Source organism: Garra rufa, chromosome 8 (assembly GCF_049309525.1).
Source record: "Garra rufa chromosome 8, GarRuf1.0, whole genome shotgun sequence".
Classification (NCBI taxonomy): Eukaryota; Metazoa; Chordata; class Actinopteri; order Cypriniformes; family Cyprinidae; genus Garra; species Garra rufa.
Genome location: NC_133368.1, coordinates 10327912 through 10348139, shown reverse-complemented (window position 1 = coordinate 10348139; position 20228 = coordinate 10327912). Strand labels below are relative to the sequence as shown.

General features: G+C 36.1%; 1 protein-coding gene across 2 annotated transcripts in view; it reads left to right on the top strand.

Annotated features, from left to right (window-relative positions):
- The window catches only part of gsk3ba (glycogen synthase kinase 3 beta, genome duplicate a), a 70540-nt gene extending 51116 nt beyond the window's left edge, over positions 1-19424 (top strand). The window contains exons 4-11 of one of the 2 annotated variants that reach the window (XM_073845443.1): positions 127-237; positions 2755-2885; positions 3538-3644; positions 6056-6153; positions 8520-8615; positions 12912-13098; positions 13208-13306; positions 16786-19424. In XM_073845443.1, the coding sequence (XP_073701544.1) occupies positions 127-237; positions 2755-2885; positions 3538-3644; positions 6056-6153; positions 8520-8615; positions 12912-13098; positions 13208-13306; positions 16786-16856 (900 nt within the window). In that variant the 3' untranslated portion in view covers positions 16857-19424. Of the gene's footprint in view, positions 1-126; positions 238-2754; positions 2886-3537; positions 3645-6055; positions 6154-8519; positions 8628-12911; positions 13099-13207; positions 13307-16785 lie in introns of both variants that reach the window. The other variant, XM_073845442.1, reaches the window with a different exon arrangement.
- The last annotated feature ends 804 nt before the right edge of the window (positions 19425-20228 follow it).

The following is a 20228-nucleotide window of genomic DNA, read 5'->3' as shown; positions in this document are numbered from 1 at the left end:
CAATTATCCTCTTTCATACCGAGCTGGTTTTATATATAGATTCACTAAAGTTATGTATGTGCTATTAAACCCGACACTTTTAACTCTGTGACTTAAAGTATTTGCTTTCTTGTTCTCTGTTCACAGAAGGATGAAGTGTATCTGAATTTGGTTCTGGACTACGTCCCTGAAACCGTCTACAGAGTGGCGAGACACTACAGCCGCGCTAAGCAGACCCTTCCCATGGTTTATGTAAAGGTGCGGATTGTTCCTTCAGGTTCTTAATGTGTGTTTGTGTGAGCGATGTGTACGTCCTGAATGAAAACTGTAGGTTTTGTTCCGAGTATACGGGTCAGCCGAGTTTGTGTTGGCATTTGTCCCCCTCCTCCTGTGCAGTTTTGCGTCACAGGGTCTTGACTGCTGTGATGACGTCATCACTGCTTTGTGCCACTATGTCCTGAGCTATATCCTTCCTGCTATTGGCAGGATGTGACATAAATAGTCAAACACACACACATATACATATATATTTATGTACATATGTAAAATACAAAGACTTTCCACTTAGATGTTAAAGGGATAGTTTACCCAAAAAAGAAAATTCTGTCATTAGTTACTCACACTTGTATCGTTCCAAACCTGTAAGACCTACGTTCATCTTCAGAACACAAATAAAGATATTCTTAATGAAATCCAAAAGCTTTCTGACCCTGACATGTTGAAACAAGGCCCAGAAAGGTAGTAAGGACATCTTGAAAAGCATTCTTGTTGTTTAATAACATTAAAGTTGAACCACTAATGTCACATGGACTATTTTAGCAATGTCATTTCTACCTTTCTGGGTCTTGAATGTGTCAGTTGCATTGCTGTCTATGCAGGGTCAGAAAGCTCTCGGATTTCATCAAAAATATCTTAATTTGTGTATTAATGACATGATTTTCATTTTTGGGTGAACTATCCCTTTAAATCAAAGGTTCTTAACTAGAAGGATAGGCCTCAGCACACTTCTAGTAGAACCTGAGGATTACTTAAAATAATTGAAAGAATGATTTTTAAACCTAAAAAAGTAATGTAAATTTTTAAAATTGTATTACTCCATGGGAATTTTTATGAAGAATATACAATATTCTAGTTATTCCAAGCTCTAAAATATTTTATCGGGAAGAAAAAAAATGTTATCCTTAATCCTTATCAAGTAAATAAAAAATAAAATCCTTATTATGTATGTTCCTCACTATGTAAGGAAATATTTAACAGTAGAGTAATACCTTTAAACATCCTTACCTATTTATTTGTGTATCAACAAATATTTTGTGACCACTTCTTTGCATATAATGAATGTGAATTGGGACTGGAGGCTCTTAAGGAAGAAAAAAAACAACATAAGAGAATCATAAAAGTTCTTCATATGACTCATGAACTAAATTCCAAGTCTTGGTGATGAACAGATCAAAAATAATTTTCTCTGATAATCTTCCCCTCTGTCTAAGATCTAAAAATGGACTAATGGATGCGATAAAATGCCATTGATGTCAGAGCACCCATATTACTTCAAAATAGTCAGATAGACCATTTTTATGATCCTTAAATAGTACTCTTGATGGTTTTTAAGTCATTTTGGATCTTGACAGCACCTGTCTGCATTTGCTCTCATTATACAGTCAAAAGTTTACATACACCTTGCAGAATCTGCAAAATGTTAATTATTTTGTCAAAATAAGAGAGATCATACAAATGCATAATTTATTTGTTTAGTACTGACCTGAATAAGATATTTCACATTAAAGATGTTTATATGTAAACACAAGTCCACAAGAGAAATAATAGTTGAATTTACAAAAAAAATGACCTTGTTCAAAAGTTTACATACACTTGATTTTTAACACTGTGTTGTCACCTAGTGATAGTTGTTCATGAGTCACTTGTTTGTCCTGAATAGTTAAACTGCTCGCTGTTCTTTAGAAAAGTCCTCCAGGTCCCACAGATTCTTTGGTTTTTCAGCATTTTTGTGTATTTGAACCCTTTCCAACAACGACAGTATGATTTTGAGATCCATCTTTTCACACTGAGGACAACTGAGGGACTCATATGCAACTATTACAGAAGGTTCAAACACTCATTAATGCTTCAGAAGGAAAAACAATGCATTAATGTAAACTTTTGAACAGAATGAGGATGTGTACATTTTTATTTTGCCTAAATATCATATTTGTTCATTTAGCACTGCCCTTCAGAAGCTACAGAAGATACTTACATGTTTCCCAGAAGACACAATAAGTAAAATTTACCCTGATCTTCAAAAAGGGTACACAAAAATGCTAAAAACCCAAGGAATTTGTGGGATCTGAAATTTTTTCTTTTGTGTACTATATAAAAACGTCTTTTATGTGAAGTATCTTACTCAGATCAGCGCTAACTAAAAATTACATGCATTTTGTATGATCCTTCTTATTTTAGTAAAATAATTATAATTTTGCAGATTCTGCGAGGTGTATGTTAACTTTTGACTTCAACTGGATCTCATAGAGCAGCCATTATATTGTTCAAAAATTCTACTTTTTGTTTGAAGGAAAAAGAAAGTCATTCAGATTTTCAAATATGCGTCTGAAGAATTTAATTTTGGGGTAAATTATTCCATTAAATCATTTAATTTTACAAGCGATAAAAGCAAAATTCTATTCTTCATTTATAAGGTACATTCTTTGTGGCCTGTTTTTCTGGCTGCTCTACTGACCTCATGACTTGCGTATATTTACTTTATCTTCATCCCTACAGTTGTACATGTACCAGCTCTTCAGGAGTCTGGCCTACATCCATTCCTTTGGGATCTGCCATCGGGACATCAAACCGCAGAATCTTTTGCTGGACCCAGACACGGCCGTGCTCAAACTCTGTGACTTCGGCAGGTCAGTTGGCAATCTCTTGATAGCCAATTCATAGGAGACAATGGCTTTTTCTGATAACCTTTTAAAGGTCTAGTGCGGCCTCAGTGGATCTATCAACTGAAAGCAACGCTTTACTGCATTTAACCTGATAATCCCATATTACACCTCACTAGAGGCCTCCAGATGGTCTCGCTATGCTCCGACATATCTGTGCTGACTTCAGCCTTTCCATTTAGCCTGCTTTTCACATTTTTCTACCTAAGAGTACTAGTGAAGATTTCAAGTGAAGTGATATTCAGGTGTCCGTTTCTCACTTGCCTCACATCTGTTGGCTGAAAACTAGGGCATGCGATCCGGCCGTTTGTTAATGAATACCTTATACTGAGGACAAAAATAATGCAAATTTTACCTGAATGAGGACACCGATTAGCATCATTCTTCACTTATACACCGCGAGAGGCCTTGAGATGCTTTTAAAAGGTTAGCAACTTGCTTGCCATCTAAACAAATAAACCCTCTTTAGCTTTCAGGTGACTTTAGAGCTCTTTTCTAAAATGCCATTTAGTGTTATATTTAAGGTTTTTATTGCCAACAAGCTTCAAAAGACTGAGTACTTGAATGAAATGGTAATGAGCGTGATCAGAGACTGTTCAATCTGTCTTTGTGTTCACAGTGCTAAGCAGTTAGTACGTGGGGAGCCCAATGTTTCCTACATATGCTCACGGTACTACAGAGCCCCCGAACTCATCTTTGGAGCAACCGACTACACCTCCAGCATAGGTAAATGAGCTTTAATCGTACTACCATGCAAATCATTTTTGCTTCAATAAACTACTCCTCCATTATGTTGCTATCACCTCTAATCATGATAAATAAGCAAATGCAAGCCAAAAATGACTCTTGTGAAAAAGAAGTACACTTCAGTATTTTTAAAAAGAGTACTTATAGTATACTTACGTGTAAACTAAATGTAATGTCTTCGGACACTAAATTGCAGGTTAAATTGCAATTAAATAGAAATATATTACAGTTTAAATTTATATTAAATGCAGTTAGTTGAGTATTCGATTTTTTTGACACACTTAAGTAGCACCTTTTTATATTTCATAATTATATGAGAATATAGTGATATATCAACTAGGTGAAATATTTAGCTGATATTTGGCCATTCTGGGACTATAATCATACTAGCTTGTTCAATTAATAGTTAATACAGTTGAAGTCAAAAGTTTACATACACCTTGCAGAATCTGTAAAATGCTAATTATTTGACCAAAATGTATGTAATTGTTTATTTAGTACTGACCTGAATATGATATTTCACATATAAGACGTTTACATATAATCCACAAGAGAAAATAATAGTTGAATTTATAAAAACAACCCGGTTCAAAAGTTTACATACACCTGATGCTTAATACTGTTTTTTCGTTTTTGTTTTTTTGTTTAGTGATAGTTGTTCATGAGTACCTTGTTTGTCCTGAACAGGTAAATTGCCCGCTGTTCTTTAGAAAACTCTTTCAGGTCCCACCTATTCTTAAAAGTCAACTTATATTTTCTCAGAAGACAAAATAAGTTAAATTTACCCTTATCTTCAAATTCAAGTTTTCATCCCGGCTCTTAATGCATCGTTTTTTTCTTCTGGAGCATCAGTGAGCATTTGAAGCTTCTGTAATAGTTGCATATGAGTCCCTCAGTTGTCCTCAGTGTGAAAAGATGGATCTCAAAATCTTACAATCATTGTTGGAAAGGGTTCAAATACACAAAAATGCTGAAAAACCAAAGACTTTTCTGAAGAACAGCGGGCAGTTTAACTGTTCAGGACAAACAAAGGACTCAAGAACAACTATCACTAAACAACAACAAACAAAAAAAACATTTATGGATCATTCAGGTAACAACACACTATTAAGAATCAAGCGTATTTAGCGGGGTCATTTCTCTTATGGGCTATATGTAAATACTTCACATATGCATTTTTTTATCTGTATATTTTGGAGTATATTGTGAGTAAATATTGTGTAAAATTAATGTTAATGCAATTTTTGTTGCCATTTATTTATTTATTTTCCTTTTTTCTTTTTTTTACTATGATTTAATTGTTTTTATATTTCAGAATAGAGTGGCCACCTTGATTTCTAAATATTGTGTCAGCCATTAAAAAGTCAAATCATTGGTAACACTTTACAATAAGGTGTCATTTGGTAACATAATTAATGTATTAACTAACGTGAACGAACAATGAACAATACATTTATTACACTGTTTATTACCCTTTGTTAATGTTACTAATAAAAATACAGTTGTTCATTGTTTGTTCATGTTAGTTCATAGTGCATTAACCAATGTTAACAAACACAACTTGTGATTTTAATAATGCATTAGAAAATGTTGCAATGAACTAAGATTAATAAATGCTGTTGAAGTATATGTTGACTACAGCACAGACCAAAAGTTTGGACACACCTTCTCATTCAAAGAGTTTTCTTTATTTTCATGACTATGAAAATTGTAGGTTCACACTGAAGGCATCAAAACTATGAATTAACACATGTGGAATTTTATTTAATTCTATAAAATATTTATTTCTATATATACTTCTGCACAACACAACTGATGGTCCCAACCCCATTTATAAGGCAAGAAATCCCACTTATTACACCTGACAGGGCACACCTGTGAAGTGAAAACCATTGCAGGTGACTACCTCTTGAAGCTCATCAAGAGAATGCCAAGAGTGTGCAAAGAGTAATCAAAGCAAAAGGTGGCTACTTTGAAGAACCTAGAATATGACATATTTTCAGTTGTTTCACACTTTTTTGTTAGGTATATAATTCCACATGTGTTCATTCATAGTTTTGATGCCTTCAGTGTGAATCTACAATTTTCATAGTCATGAAAACAAAGAAAACTTGGTGTGTCCAAACTTTTGGTTTGTGCTGTATATTGTAAAGTGTTACCAATCATTCTTTTAGAAAATAAGCCCTGTACTGATCTGAAGGATCTCTCATCAACTCATAGATTTTTAGAGCATTGTCTTGTGCTTTTGTTTGTAAGACGTGTCATTGGTGATTTTCCAAGGACGTACAGTGCGAACAGTAGGCTCATAGTGTTTAGGATGTGCTCTTGACCTCTGGCTAATAAGAATGCTCCCTCACTCTCAGCATCTCTCTGACCCGCTTTCTCTGCAGACGTGTGGTCAGCTGGCTGTGTGCTGGCGGAACTGTTGCTAGGACAACCAATTTTCCCCGGCGACAGCGGCGTGGATCAGCTGGTGGAAATCATCAAGGTACTGGCGCCGCTACACCGCCACTTCTGTCTATGATTTAATCTCAGTGTTTGCATGAGTTTGTAGGAAGAGCAACAATTGCAGCGTAACAGTCAGTTGATTTAGATTGTTAGTTTTATACAAGACTGTTATTGGTGTTTCTTCAGTTTTGTAAGAGTTTTGTAAGACGAATTCTCTTAACATTTTTCACACTAATACAAGTTAATGTATAATTACAAATAGGTGACCATGGACCACAAAACCAGTCTTAAGTAACACTGGTTCATTTGTAGCAATAGCCAAAAATACATTGTATGGTTCAAAATGATCGATTTTTCTTTTAGGCTTTTTTTTTTTAAGAAATAAGAATGTCCTACTCATTTTTGATTAGTAATGTGCATTGCTAAGAACTTTATTTGGTCAAATTTAAAGGCGATTTTCTCAATATTTAGATTTATTTGCACCCTCAGATTCCAGATATTCAAATAGTTGTATCTCGACCAAATATTGTCCTAATCAGACCAAACCAAATGAAAAATTGACCCTTATAACTGGTTTTGTGGAGCAGGGTCTAATATATTCAATTAGTAGTCAGTAATTTTCTGAAATTATGGTAACACCTTACAACAAGGTGTCATTTGCTAACATTAATGTATTAACTAACATGAACGAACAATGAACAATACATTTATTACACTATTTATTAATCAATGTTAGGTAAATTAAAACACTCGTCCATTGTTTGTTCGTGTTAGTTCACAGTGCATTAACTAATGTTAACACAACTTGTGATTTTAATAATGCATTAGAAAATGCTGAAATGAACATTAACTAAGATTAATAAACACTGTAGTGTTGTTCATTCTTAGTTCATGTTCACTAAAGTAGTTAACTAATGTTAACTAATGAGCAATATTGTGAAGTGTAACTGAAATTATATATACATGTACTTTTTTTTCAAAAAGCACTCTTTAAATTTAACTAATTGCATTTAAAATAAATTTTAACTAAAACACATTAACATGCAATTAAGTGTCTGAAAATATTAGTTTTATTTTTTATTTCAGGTATTATTTTTTAAATATATTATTCCATGATAAGTGCTTTTTTAAAAAGTATGGTAGAGTGTACTTTTTTTAACAAACCTGCATCACAGGAGAATTTTAGTCATTTTTCAGAAACATCATTTCACAAGCAGCATTTTTATTAACTCATTATATCACTTTAAATAATATATTGTTTTGATATTATCCTGTGGCAGTGATGGATATTACATTTTAGAATAATTTATGTATTCTACATGCAATTAAAAAATATTTTCACACTTTTTGCATAATTTGACAAAATCTCAAGAAATAAGCACAGAAAAATATTCACTAGTGATATTTACCTCATAGGTATACTAGCATGTTAAGTTATGAAAAAAAAACATTATTAGCTGCAAAATTGTTTGGTATGAGCGACAATACAGCTGAGGGACAGCCATAATTTATTAGAAAATTATTATTATTTTTATTTTTTCAAGAAATAAATATTGAAATGGTTTAGGATTGTTTCTCTTTTTTGTAGTTTGAACATTTTTAAATAGACCAAGGCTTCGTTCACATTGCGAGCCTTAGTGCTCAATTCCGATTTTTTTGTATAGTTGTTCACATTATTGTTTTAAATGTGGCCAATGTCAGATTTCCAGTGTGAACAGATCATGGTTCTAAACTGACCGGAAAGCACGAAAGAACGATATAAACAGGGTTGCCAGGTTTTCACAACAAAATCTGACCAATTGCGTCTCAAAACTAGTCCAAAACCTGCTCACTTGTACCCCGCGGGGTAAATATCTTGCTAGTGTTGGCGCTTTAACCCACTGAGTTAAAAAACACTTGCGGCAACATTGAAAAAGTAGCCCAATTCCGCTGAATAACTGTGGACCTGGCAACCGCGGCAGACATAAAGTAGGCCATTATGCGTATATTGTGTGATCGGCTGCAGAAGCCAGCGAAATTATGCATAGGGTATATAAAAAATAAAGTCAAGTATCGGATTTAGTACCACATATGGAAGTGGCACAAATCGGAATTGAAAATATAAGATTCCATGTGGTTTGTGCTGTTCACACTGTCATGAGAAAAACAGATCTGAGTCATGTGAGCAAACAAAATCGGATTTGGGCCACATTTGCCTGCAGTGTGAACGTAGCCTAAAAGTATAAAACTAGCTTTTTTGATAAAAAGATATTGAGTTCAAACTTAGGTTTGAAAAAAATCAATCTTTACTCTTAAGAAAAATAATTCTACACAGTACCAGAAGTTTTTAGAGTGTTGTATCATGAAGTGCTAAAGAAACAGTATGCTGTTATGTTAAGTTGTGTTTGTGTGTGTTTGTGTTTTCAGGTGCTGGGCACTCCCACACGGGAGCAGATTCGGGAAATGAACCCAAACTACACCGAGTTCAAATTCCCGCAGATTAAGGCCCATCCATGGACTAAGGTGAGTAAACAGGTACAGGTCAACAGTTTTACTACTTCTAGCACAGCCGCCTCCACCTCCGGCCGTCAGCTTGACTCATCGTCCTGGCTCCATTCCATTCACATCACCCGTCTGCAGCACACAGGACTCGCCGAAAACATTTCATTTATTGTTCTGGAACACTACTTCTGAACTAGTTAATGAAAGCAGAAGGAAAAATTCAGTCAGGATTGTCTCTATATGTAGACGTCCTCTTTTAGTGTTCTGTTGTGATGGTTAGCCAAGTGACCTTACAGTCTGTTCCCAATCCTAGTGAGCTGCCTACATAGGAAGTCTGGTTCAGAAAAGGTAGGCGGAATAATTATGCTGCATCCTAAGATAGCTTGATATAGAAAAGAGAAGGCGATTCTACAATGCATTGTGACAAAAATATGCTTATATGGAGAGAGGAATTATAAATACAGTTGAGGTCAAAAGTTTACATACACCTGGGAGAATCTGCAAAATGGTAATTATTTTATCAAAATAAGAGGGTTCATACAACATGCATGTTATTTTTTATTTAGTACAGATCTGAATATGATATTTCACATAAAAAACACTTTACCATATTGTCTCCACAAGAGAAAATAATAGTTGAATTTATAAAAATGACCCCGTTCAAAAGTTTACATACACTTGATTCTTAATACCGTGTTGTTACCCGAATGATCCACAGCTTTTATTTCATGAGTCTCTTGTTTGTCCTGAACAGTTAAACTGCCCTTTGTTCTTCAAATGAATCCTTTAGGTCCCACATATTTTTTTGTTTTTCAGCATTTCTGTGTATTTGAACCCTTTCCAAAAATGACTGTATGATTTTGACATCCATTTTTTCACACTGAGGACAACTGAGGGACTCATATGCAACTATTACAGAGGATTCAAACACTCACTGATGCTCTAGAACAGTGATCATCAAATCTGGCCCACGAGATCCATTTTCCTGCAGAGTTTAGCTCTTACCCTAGTCAAACACACCTGAGCATGCTAATCAAGGTCTTCAGGATCATTAGAGAATAACAGGTAGGTGAATGTGATCAGGGTTGGAGCTAAACTCTGCAGCGCATTGGACCTCCAGGGTAAGATTTGAGGAACCCTGCTCTAGAAGGAAACATGATGCATTAGTAGCTGGGGGGTGAAAATTTTTGGAATTGAAGATCAGGGTAAATGTAACTTATTTTCTCTTCTGGGAAATATTTAAGTATCTTCTGTAGCTGCATTAAATGAAAAACATGATATTTAGGCAAAATAAGAAAAATGTACTGATCTTCATTCTGTTTAGAAGTTTACACCCCCTGGCTCTTAATGTAACGTGTTTCCTTTCTGAAGCATCAGTGAGCGTTTGAACCATCTGTAATAGTTGCATATGAGTCCCTCAGTTGTCCTCAGTGTGAAAAGATGGATCTCAAAATCATACAGTCATTGTTGGAAAGGGTTCAAATACACACAAATGCTGAAAAATTTAGTGGGACCTGAAGGATTTTTCTGAAGAACAGCGGGCAGTTTAACTGTTCAGGACAAACAAGGGACTCATGAACAACTATCACTAAAAAAAAAAAAAAAAAAAAACACAGCTGTTGATCATTCAGGTAACAACACAGTATTAAGAATCAAGTGTATGCAAACTTCTGAACGGGGCCATTTTTATAAGTTCAACTAATATCTTTTGTGGACTACATGTAAACGTCTTTTACTTGAAATGTCTTATTCAGGTCAGTACTAAATAAAAAATAACATGCATTTTGTATGATCCCTCTTATTTTGGTAAAATAATTAACATTTTGCAGATTCTGCAAGGTGTATGTAAGCTTTTGACCTCAACTGTATGTACACTGTAAATATTATTACGGTTCTTTCAATGCTAAATAAAACTGATCAATAAAAAATAGTTCAGTCTGAAAAAAAACAGGCAGTTCACTAGGTTTTTGGAGCAGAGCTGATGTCAGCCAGTGATGTCACATCCTCATGTTCATTTAAATTGAATGACCTCATCAGACATGCCTACATTGCTTGCTGACTTCATTACACTTTTTACAATTGTTGTTTACTCTGTGGTCAAGGTTTTAGTGATATGCACTACTGTTCAAAAATTTGGGGTCAGTAAGAATTTTTTAAAAGCAATTAATACTTTTATTCAGCGTGTAAAGTGGGTTTGCACTTACGTCACGATTTAGTCAGTTACCCGGATGCCCAGCCATATTGGTGATACTCGGATGTAAACAACAGCATGGATTGCATGGTTAATGTACTACTGAATACATAGTTCTGCTAATTTATGCTGTCTAAACTACAGCAAAAAATGCATGGAAGCTGCTAAATCATATAGAGAAGGACTTAGTAAGCAGGAAAGGGAACAATATTTTGACAAACTAAAGTTAATAGATGGTAAAGATACATATAAGCAGTATTAATGAAGATCTTAGCCTAATATTTCACCTACCTGACTGGAAATAATAAGAACAAACATGAATGTTGTAAAGACTGCTGGAAATCCTGGTTCAGTTTGGCTAACCATAAACGCCTTTTGTTCCTCAGACAATTTTTTGCACTCTTCTCCTTGATTTGTTATAACTTTCAGCAGTCTAGAGTCCTCCAAATTTTTCCCCCAAATTTTTCCCGGTCCGACCGATTAGTACAGCCCAAAACATGACAGTTATTGACCATTTTCAGCAGCCATAAGCGCGAGTTTCATTCGGTTCAGTGGCATTGGTTACGTTTAGTGCCGCCAATATTGATTGATGACACATCGTGAAAACACTCTATACGGATTCACTATTCAGGCACATCCCTAATAAATTATGTTATATTGAACTTTCTATTAATTTAACTGAAAAAAAAAAATATATAGCATGGTTTCCACAAAATAATCAGCATTAGCAACTGTTTGAACACTGATAATAAAATAAAATGTTTCTTAAAAGGCAAATAAGCATTATAATGATTTCTGAAGGATTTTGCAACACTGAAAACTGGAGTAATGATGCTGAAAATGTATCTTTGTCTCAATCACATTTTAAAATATATTCAATAAGAAAACAAATTATAATATTTCATTCAAATGCAACGTGACCCCAAACAATTGAACAGTTGTGTATGTTATGCCTTGCAGCTGAAAATGTTTCTATGTAAATCAAAATGAACTTGCTGAGTCATTTGAAAATGCTGTTGAAGGACAGATGAACTCTTCTATGGACGTGTTATAACTGGTAATAATCTTGGTACTTTTCTTTGGAATGTTTAGAAAGGGAAGTTACACAAACAAAAACTCATTTTAACATTACTTAATACTTGGACATTATGCAAATGCAGATCTCAAATTGATATTTTTGTTTGTCCATTATTACATTAAGATAAATTTACCCAGCACTGTCCTACACATGATGTACAATAGCAAGCAGGATCTTTCAGATGCCCCCTGGTGGTCATTGTATGTAGTGCACAACTGAGCTGCAGGGTGTGTTTAGTCTTATCCTGCTTCCAATCAGACCCCTCCCTTCAACACAGTCTTACCTTCTGCACAGGATATGCCCCAATGCCTGTGACTCAAACACCTCTAAAGGCAGAAATGCCTTCCTTTTCTTCCGCTTCATGTAAGCCACAGCTTGAGCTTCATTTGTAGAGTATTAATAAGTCAGATCTAAACAAGTCTTATTTTAATTATTACACTTCTTGAAAACTAACAAAGACGTGGCTTTCGTTTTTGATTTTCGTTTTTGATTTTCATATCGATTTTGATGCGCTCAAAGTTATGCCCCTAGTACTCCCATTCACCGGCCAATGACCGCAAAACGAAATCACGGTCAATCTCAAAAACGGCTCGTTTGTCATAATTATGCTTTTAGATATATGTTTGTCTCGTTTAGAGTAAAAAAAACAGCCCAGGTTGCATTTTGGTAATAGTTATCCTTTAACACCCCATAATGGGGGCTCATTTATAAAGACGTGCAACTAACTAATCATCCTAAATATGTGCGTAAGGTAATTTCCTAAATGATTCGTAAAGCATACATAGCTAAAGGCATGTTGCAGCTTTATTAATCACAAATCATGTCCAAATGAACAAGTGATCATTTAGGTGGAATTAAGAAAGCTTATTGAAAAGTTATAATGTCATAATATGTTTAATTATGTAATCATGCATACTGTTAGTACTACATTTAACAAGAACACTGAGTGTTATAAACAAAGTGTTAGAGTTCATTGATGCTTATTTAAGGAAATGTACTGTACACCTTACTAATACACTCTTACTGAGCTTCTAAAATGTCTCCGCAGGTGTTTCGGCCACGCACGCCTCCCGAAGCCATCGCGTTGTGCTCGCGGCTGTTGGAGTACACGCCGACTGCTCGACTGACCCCGCTAGAGGCCTGCGCTCATTCCTTCTTTGATGAACTGCGGGATCCCAATGTCAAACTTCCTAATGGACGTGAGAAACCGTCCTTATTCAACTTCACAACTCAAGGTAAGGTGTTTTTGCATTCGCTTTTATGAGGAAACGTTCCATCAAATGCGAGGTAATCAGCTTTCTGATGTTGTTCTGAACTGTTTTGTTTGTTTGTTTGATGACTCAGAGCTGTCCAGTAACCCATCCCTGGCCTCTATCCTAATTCCTGCTCATGCACGTAACCAGGCAGGAGCTTCTACCCCCACCAATGCCTCTGCCACTTCAGGTCAGTCTTTGTTTTAGACCGCTTTTGGGCTCATCTGACATTGCTTAAATAGGATATACCTCACTCTGGTGCAGTGTTCATATTAGGGGTGGGCTATATGACCAAAACCTTGAACCTTGAACGTCAAGTTCGTTTTATTTTCGATACAGCGCCAGATCAAAATAGAAGTCATTTAAGGATACCTTCCCTATAGAACAGGTCTTTACTTGTTCTTTTATTAAACAAACTAAATAACCTTAGGTTATTTATCTTTTTTACATGACGGCATGTCATTTCTGTCTCTACATTGTCGTGCGTTTACAATGTCTCCTCCGCGAAAACACGGAAGGGATCGTGGACTCCATTCATAAAAAACGAAATTTACTCTATAGCGGGGAATGCCACGGAATTCGACGATTTTTGGATTAATAAATCAAAAGTTTGTCTGTCACTTAATTAGAATTGTGAAACTGAAACGCAAAAAGACGTTTAAATATGAATCCTGCATGTTCCGTTTGTCTCTGTATGTATGAATGGCGGAGATGCGTTTTTTTTACTACAGGCATACCGAAGCATGCGTGACGCTCTGGTCATTTTTGGCCTTTGCATCTCACATGAACAGATAAGCTGATGTGAGTTTCACTTTTACCGTTTCATTTGAGAAAACTAGCATCATATCATACTGTACACAGAAACTTCATGGCAACCTATCAAAATAAAAGTACGGTTTAACATGTAACAACAATATTAGTCTTGTATTACTTTTGTACAGTATAATGTAGGTGTTTATATATTCCTATTTAAATAATTTCCATAAAACAATATATGATAAAAAATAAATATTACAACAAGATTAACCACTTAATTGTAGTTAAATTATTATTTAAACATTTTAAACTGAATATAATTTTTCTTCCATATATTAATTAAAATAAAAGGGTTCATTTTTCATTTGACTAAATATGAATAAATGTTTATGCTTTCATTTGATTAACAGAAAAATTAAAACTCACAAGAATTTCTGAAAAAAAAAGCAAAAGACTGTTGAAATAGAGAGTTTTGGACTTATTTTAGCCACTGAAATAAATGTTTTCATTATTACACATTATTTCTCGTAAAAGAGTAGGGGTGCAACCCCGGTGTCCTGGCCAAATTCCCTGCAGTGGCCCAAGTCAATCATGGCCTCCAAATAATCCCCTTTCATTGAATTGGCTATATCACTCTCTCCTCTCCACCTGTAGCTGGTGTGTGGTGAGCGCACTGGCGCCGTTGTACTGTGGCTGCCGACGCATCATCCAAGTGGATGCTGCACACTGGTGGTGGTTGAGGAGAGAACCCCCATATGATTGTAAAGTGCTTTGGGTGCACGGCAATACACAATGAAAGCGCTATATAAATGCATCATTCATTATTTTATACTATATTTATTTGTTATATATTTTGTTGACTTGTGTACTTACATTACTCCCAAATGTTACCAAGAATGTGTAAATCCAGAGAAATATTAATTTTACTAGTGCAACGGACCTTGTCATTGCTTGTCATCTCCTGCCAATGATTTCAAACACCTTCGATTTCCACCTTCTGTTTTATTTTGTAGAAAACATGGAAACACTAAAGACACTTTATTATATTATGCCTTGTATTAGACAGGTGTACGGAGTAACATTATAACAGAACTTTCATCAGCTCATCGATGAACATGAGTCCAGTCAGCTTGCATCAGCTGTGGGAATGAAGATGACAACTTCCATGATTCCACACTCAATCGCAGCGTCGTCAAACTACGCCTTTGTTTTGTTGTTTATTTTGAATATGCGCTTTCTAGCGCATTGTTAGATGAGCAACCCCATTACTTACCATATACAGTGAGGTCAATAAGTATTTGATCACCCTGTGATTTTGCAAGTTCTCTTACTTAGAAATCATGGAGGCGTCTACAATTTTCAGCATAGGTGCATTTCCACTGTGAGAGACAGAATCTAAAAATAAAAATCCGGAAATCACATTGTATGATTTTTTTTTTAACAATTTATTTGTGAATTACTGTGTCAAATAAGTATTTGATCACTTGAGTCAAAAAAATGTAATATTTGGTACAAAAGCCTTTGTTAACAATTACAGAGGTCAAACTGTTCCTGTAGTTCTTCACCAGGTTTGCACACACTGCAGGGGGGATTTTGGCCCACTCCTCCATACAGATCTTCTCTAGATCTGTCAGGTTTCAGGGCTGTCGCTGAGCAACACAGAGTTTCAGCTCCCTCCAAAGATTTTCTATTGGATTTAGGTCTGTAGACTGGCTAGGCCACTCCAGAACCTTGATATGCTTCTTATGGAGCCACTCCTTGGCTTTCCTGGCTGTGTGCTTTGGGTCATTGTCATGCTGGAAGACCCAGCCACGACCCACCTTTAATGCTCTGACTGAGGGAAGGAGGTTTTTGCCCAATATGTCACAATACATGGCCCCGTTCATCCTCTCCTTAATACAGTGCAGTCGTCCTGTCGCCTGTGCTGAAAAACACCCCCAGAGCATGATGCTTCCAGCCCCATGCTTCACTGTAGGTATGGTATTATTGGGATGATACGCATCATTCTTCTTCCTCCAAACACGGCGAATGGAGTTAAGACCAAAAAGTTCTACTTTGGTCTCATCTGACCACAGGACTTTCTCCCATGACTCCTCTGGATCATCCAGATGGTCCCTGGCAAACTTCAGATGGACCTGGACAAGCAGGGGGAACCTTCCGTGCGATGCAAGATTTTAAACCATGACGTCTTAGTGTATTACTGATAGTAGCCTTGGAAACGATGGTCCCAGCTCTCTTCACGGCATTGACCAGCTCCTCCCGTGTAGTTCTGGGCTGATTCTTCACCATTCTTAGCATCATTCATACCCCACGAGGAGAGATCTTCCCTGGGGCCCCAGTCCGAGGGACATTGACACTTTCTGACAATTGCTCTAACAGTTGTTCTTTTTTCACCAAGCTGCTTGGCAATTGCCCCGTAGCCCTTTCCAGCTTTGTGAAGGTCTACAATTTTGTCTCTTGTGTCTTTTGATAGCTCTTTGGTTTTGCACATGTTGCTGCTTAGACTTTGGCTGATTGTGGGGTGCACAGGTGTCTTTATGAAAGCTAACAACCTCAAACAGGTGCTACTAATTTAGAATCATGAGCAGAGTGTAGCTGGACCATTTAAAAACAAAATAGCAGGTCTCTGAGGGTCAGAAATCTGGCTGATAAGCAAGTGATCAAATACTTATTTGACACAGTAATTCACAAATAAATTGTTAAAAAGTCATACAATGTGATTTTCGGATTTTTATTTTTAAATTCTGTCTCTCACAGTGGAAATGCACCTATGCTGAAAATTATAGACCCCTCCATGATTTCTAAGTAAGAGAACTTGCAAAATCACAGGGTGATCAAATACTTATTGACCTCACTGTATACTAATAAACATACCATAACATACCACATAAAATGTTTTCTCTTTGTGTGCAGATGCCAACAGTGGAGATCGCAGCCAGACCACAACTGCAGCCTCTGCCTCCGCCTCCAACACCTCAACCTGAGAGCCCCAGCCAATCAGACCTGACCCTGCCTCCGAGGCCACGCCCACCCCACTGCTCACCAGCTTAATGGGCATGAATTGAGTCATGTAACCATCACTCTTATTCAGACTGCGAGAGCCAACCTTCATTTACGTTTTTTTTGTTTTTTTTACAATGTTCAGAAAGAGTTTACAATCACACATGTGGAAAAGCTTCGTCGGGTGTAATTCACGACAGTGACAGACAGAGAAAAAGAGAGCAGTGAGGACACGGGTCGGGAAGGGGAAGGGTTTAAACCATAAAACCTAGTCCGGGACCAGCCGGAACGTTTTGGTTTATTCATTCTCAGAGGACAATCTTATTACATAAGCAGTCTGGTAGCCAGATCCATCCACTTCCGTTTACATTTGAGCTCCCCTTTCTCTCACCTGGACCGTCTCTAGCTACACATTCTGTCCCTTTATACTACGCATGGCTTGAAATTGGTTGGGAGCACCCTATGTATACAGTACATATATATATGCATATAGTGTGTATATTCATATATATGTATATGTATTGGGTGAAAATGATGCAAGCACTCAAAACTAGAGGAAATATCGTATCTAATCGTATCTAACAAACACAAGGCACCGCACAAGAGGTATAAATATAAAAACCGCATGTTCCAACCGCAAAGACAACAGAGGAATGCTCTGTTACAGGAGTTTTAAATCAGCTGTTTTATCTTGTTTTATAAAATGGGCAGGCTGTTGGGGAAGGGCAGACATTTTGATTGACAGGTGAGACGTGCGTCTCCATCTCTGTGTTCTTGTATGATATATACATACACAGTTTATATATTACTTTGCATTATGTAAAATAAATATATATATAGTTATATATAGATCTATATCTAGCATCTTCGGTTCAGAATTCATCAGTTTGTCAGCGCAGCGGGCCATTTGAACGCCGCTCACTGAAATGATACAGTATGTGAGTGTCTGCTGGAGCTCTTTTCTAGCAAGCGTTCCGCTCTTCTCTGCTGTTTTCTGTTAGCCTGGTAGAATTAGAGATCACCTTCTGTCTTGATTTCCTCTCGTTATTTATTGTCGCGTGTGCGTCAGTGTCGTAATGTTCAGATTCACTGTTCTGATCCACACAGCTAAACTTAAAGGACACATGAAGAGCGCATCGATGTGGCGCAGACTTCACAGAGACTGTGTTTGTGCTCCATTCGCAACGGCTGTGTTGTTTTAACCACTACTTTTTTCCGTCGTGTCTCGGCATACTTTCAGCCTGCTTTTGGAAAAATGTACTTTTTTCTTTCCCAAAATGTCTTAATACGCAAGTATAGCAGTATGAGAAAACAACAGATGTGTATATACAGTACAGCACAGTTGCTCCTCACCAAATTCTGGCTTTTACTTTTACTTTTAATGTTTTGATTTTTGTATAATTTGTGAGCGTGTGTGAGCGAGCGAGCGAGCGAGTGTTCTACTATGTACATAAATATGCTGACCTGAGAACTGTTAATGAGCGAAAACAAAGACGAGGGATTAAATGGATCAAAGAAAAAAATATAAAAAGATGAAAATCAGATTGAAAAGATCAGGGCATAAATGACCTGTTTGTTGGATACTGTAGACAAGGAGCTTTCTCCAGCCATAGAGTTCAATCTTATCTGTACAGTAGGTGCCAGCTATATTGTTGTAACTATAACTAGTAATGTATAGTGTATCTATAGTTTGGAGTGCCTTTGCTTCCATACACTTCCTGTCCCTAGACCACACCCACTTCCTGTCCACACACAAGACAGGCCATGCCCCTTTCAGTGAACCTCTGCAGGTGCTGTTGATCGGTCAAGTCGACAGCCACGTTTGGTGGCATTTCTGCGGATGTTTTTCCTCACGTTTTTGTTTTTGTGTGTGGAGGAAGTCACGTTCCTGTGGAGCCAATCACAATGTATGTTCTTACACTCGTTCCACTACCAAAGTGAACCATCTATGAGCGTGTTGTGATGTAACTGCGACATCCCGGGGGCAATAATAATGATTTCTTTGTGTTTTCACTCGTTGGCCAGCTGACAGTACGCAGTAGAGATGTCACGTAGCACCCGCCGGACCCTCATCCCCCGCACCCTCAATGTAAAGCTTGCTTGTAAGATACGCGTTCATAGATGTGTTGCTTTCCACGAATGGTGTGACCACTTCTCGTGACTACAGTTAGAGTAAAAATGTAAAGACACAAGGGTTAAAAACAATTACCAAAATAAAAAAAAAAGACAAAAAAGTTGTTTTAAGGACTGTGGGCTAAATACAGACTATCGCATTACATACACGTATTGGGAAAAAAAAGTTGTCTTGGTTTAAAATGGAAAAAAGAAAAAAAAAATACAACCTGTATAACATTAATATTACTTGAATGCCTCTGTTTGTGACTGAAATTTTTATTTTATTTTAAATATATTCTTTTTCTGTGAAGGTATGCTAAATGTCTCCTCTCCTTGTAAATATGTCCGTTTTGGTCCTTGGTGTGACTTGGATTCAGAGACTAGTTACCTGGTACTGTAATTTGCATTAAATAAAGAGTAGGATAGCTTGGAAATGACCCTGTGCTTGCCACGTGTCTTTTCTTTTCCCAACTCAAAATGTTGTTGTCCTCAAATTGAGTCCATTTAGATTAAATTAAAGTGAGTTAAATGTCTCTCTTGTTTCTTCACTGTTGTGTAAGATGGTAAGTTGGTAAGTATCTGGTTTCAAATAAAACATATTTTTAATGTACTTTAATTTAAGTTTTGCTTTGGGTGAAAGCATTGGGTGTTACACTTCCATTCCAAAGTTTAGGTCAAGTTTGGGGCTCGAGTTTGACATTTATGGAAGCCCATTTCCGCAATGGAGGTAAAAAATTAATGCCTTAAAATGTCGAAATTATGACATACTTAAAGCATAATTACGAGATAAAAAGTCAAATTATGACTTAGTCAAAATTATGTCAATTTATAATTACGAAATTATGATTTACTAAATTGAAATTATGAGTTTAAAAGTTATAATTACAAGATAAAAGTCAAAATTGACTTACTATGTCGAAACTGAGTTTAAAAGTCATAATTATGAGATAAAAATTATTAATTAAATTATGACATTTAAAGTCATGACATAAAGTCGAAATTACGATTTAAGTCTAAATTATGAGTTTAAACATCATAATTATCAAGATAAGAAGTCAAAATTATGACTTACTAAATCGAAATTATAAATTTAAAAGTCATATTTATGATATAAAAGTCAAAAATATGAGTTAAAGTCAAATTACGAGATAAAAAAATAGAAATTATGAGATAAAAAAAATTGAAATTATGACTTTAAAAGTCATGAGATAAAGTCCAAATTATGAGTTTAAAAGTCATAA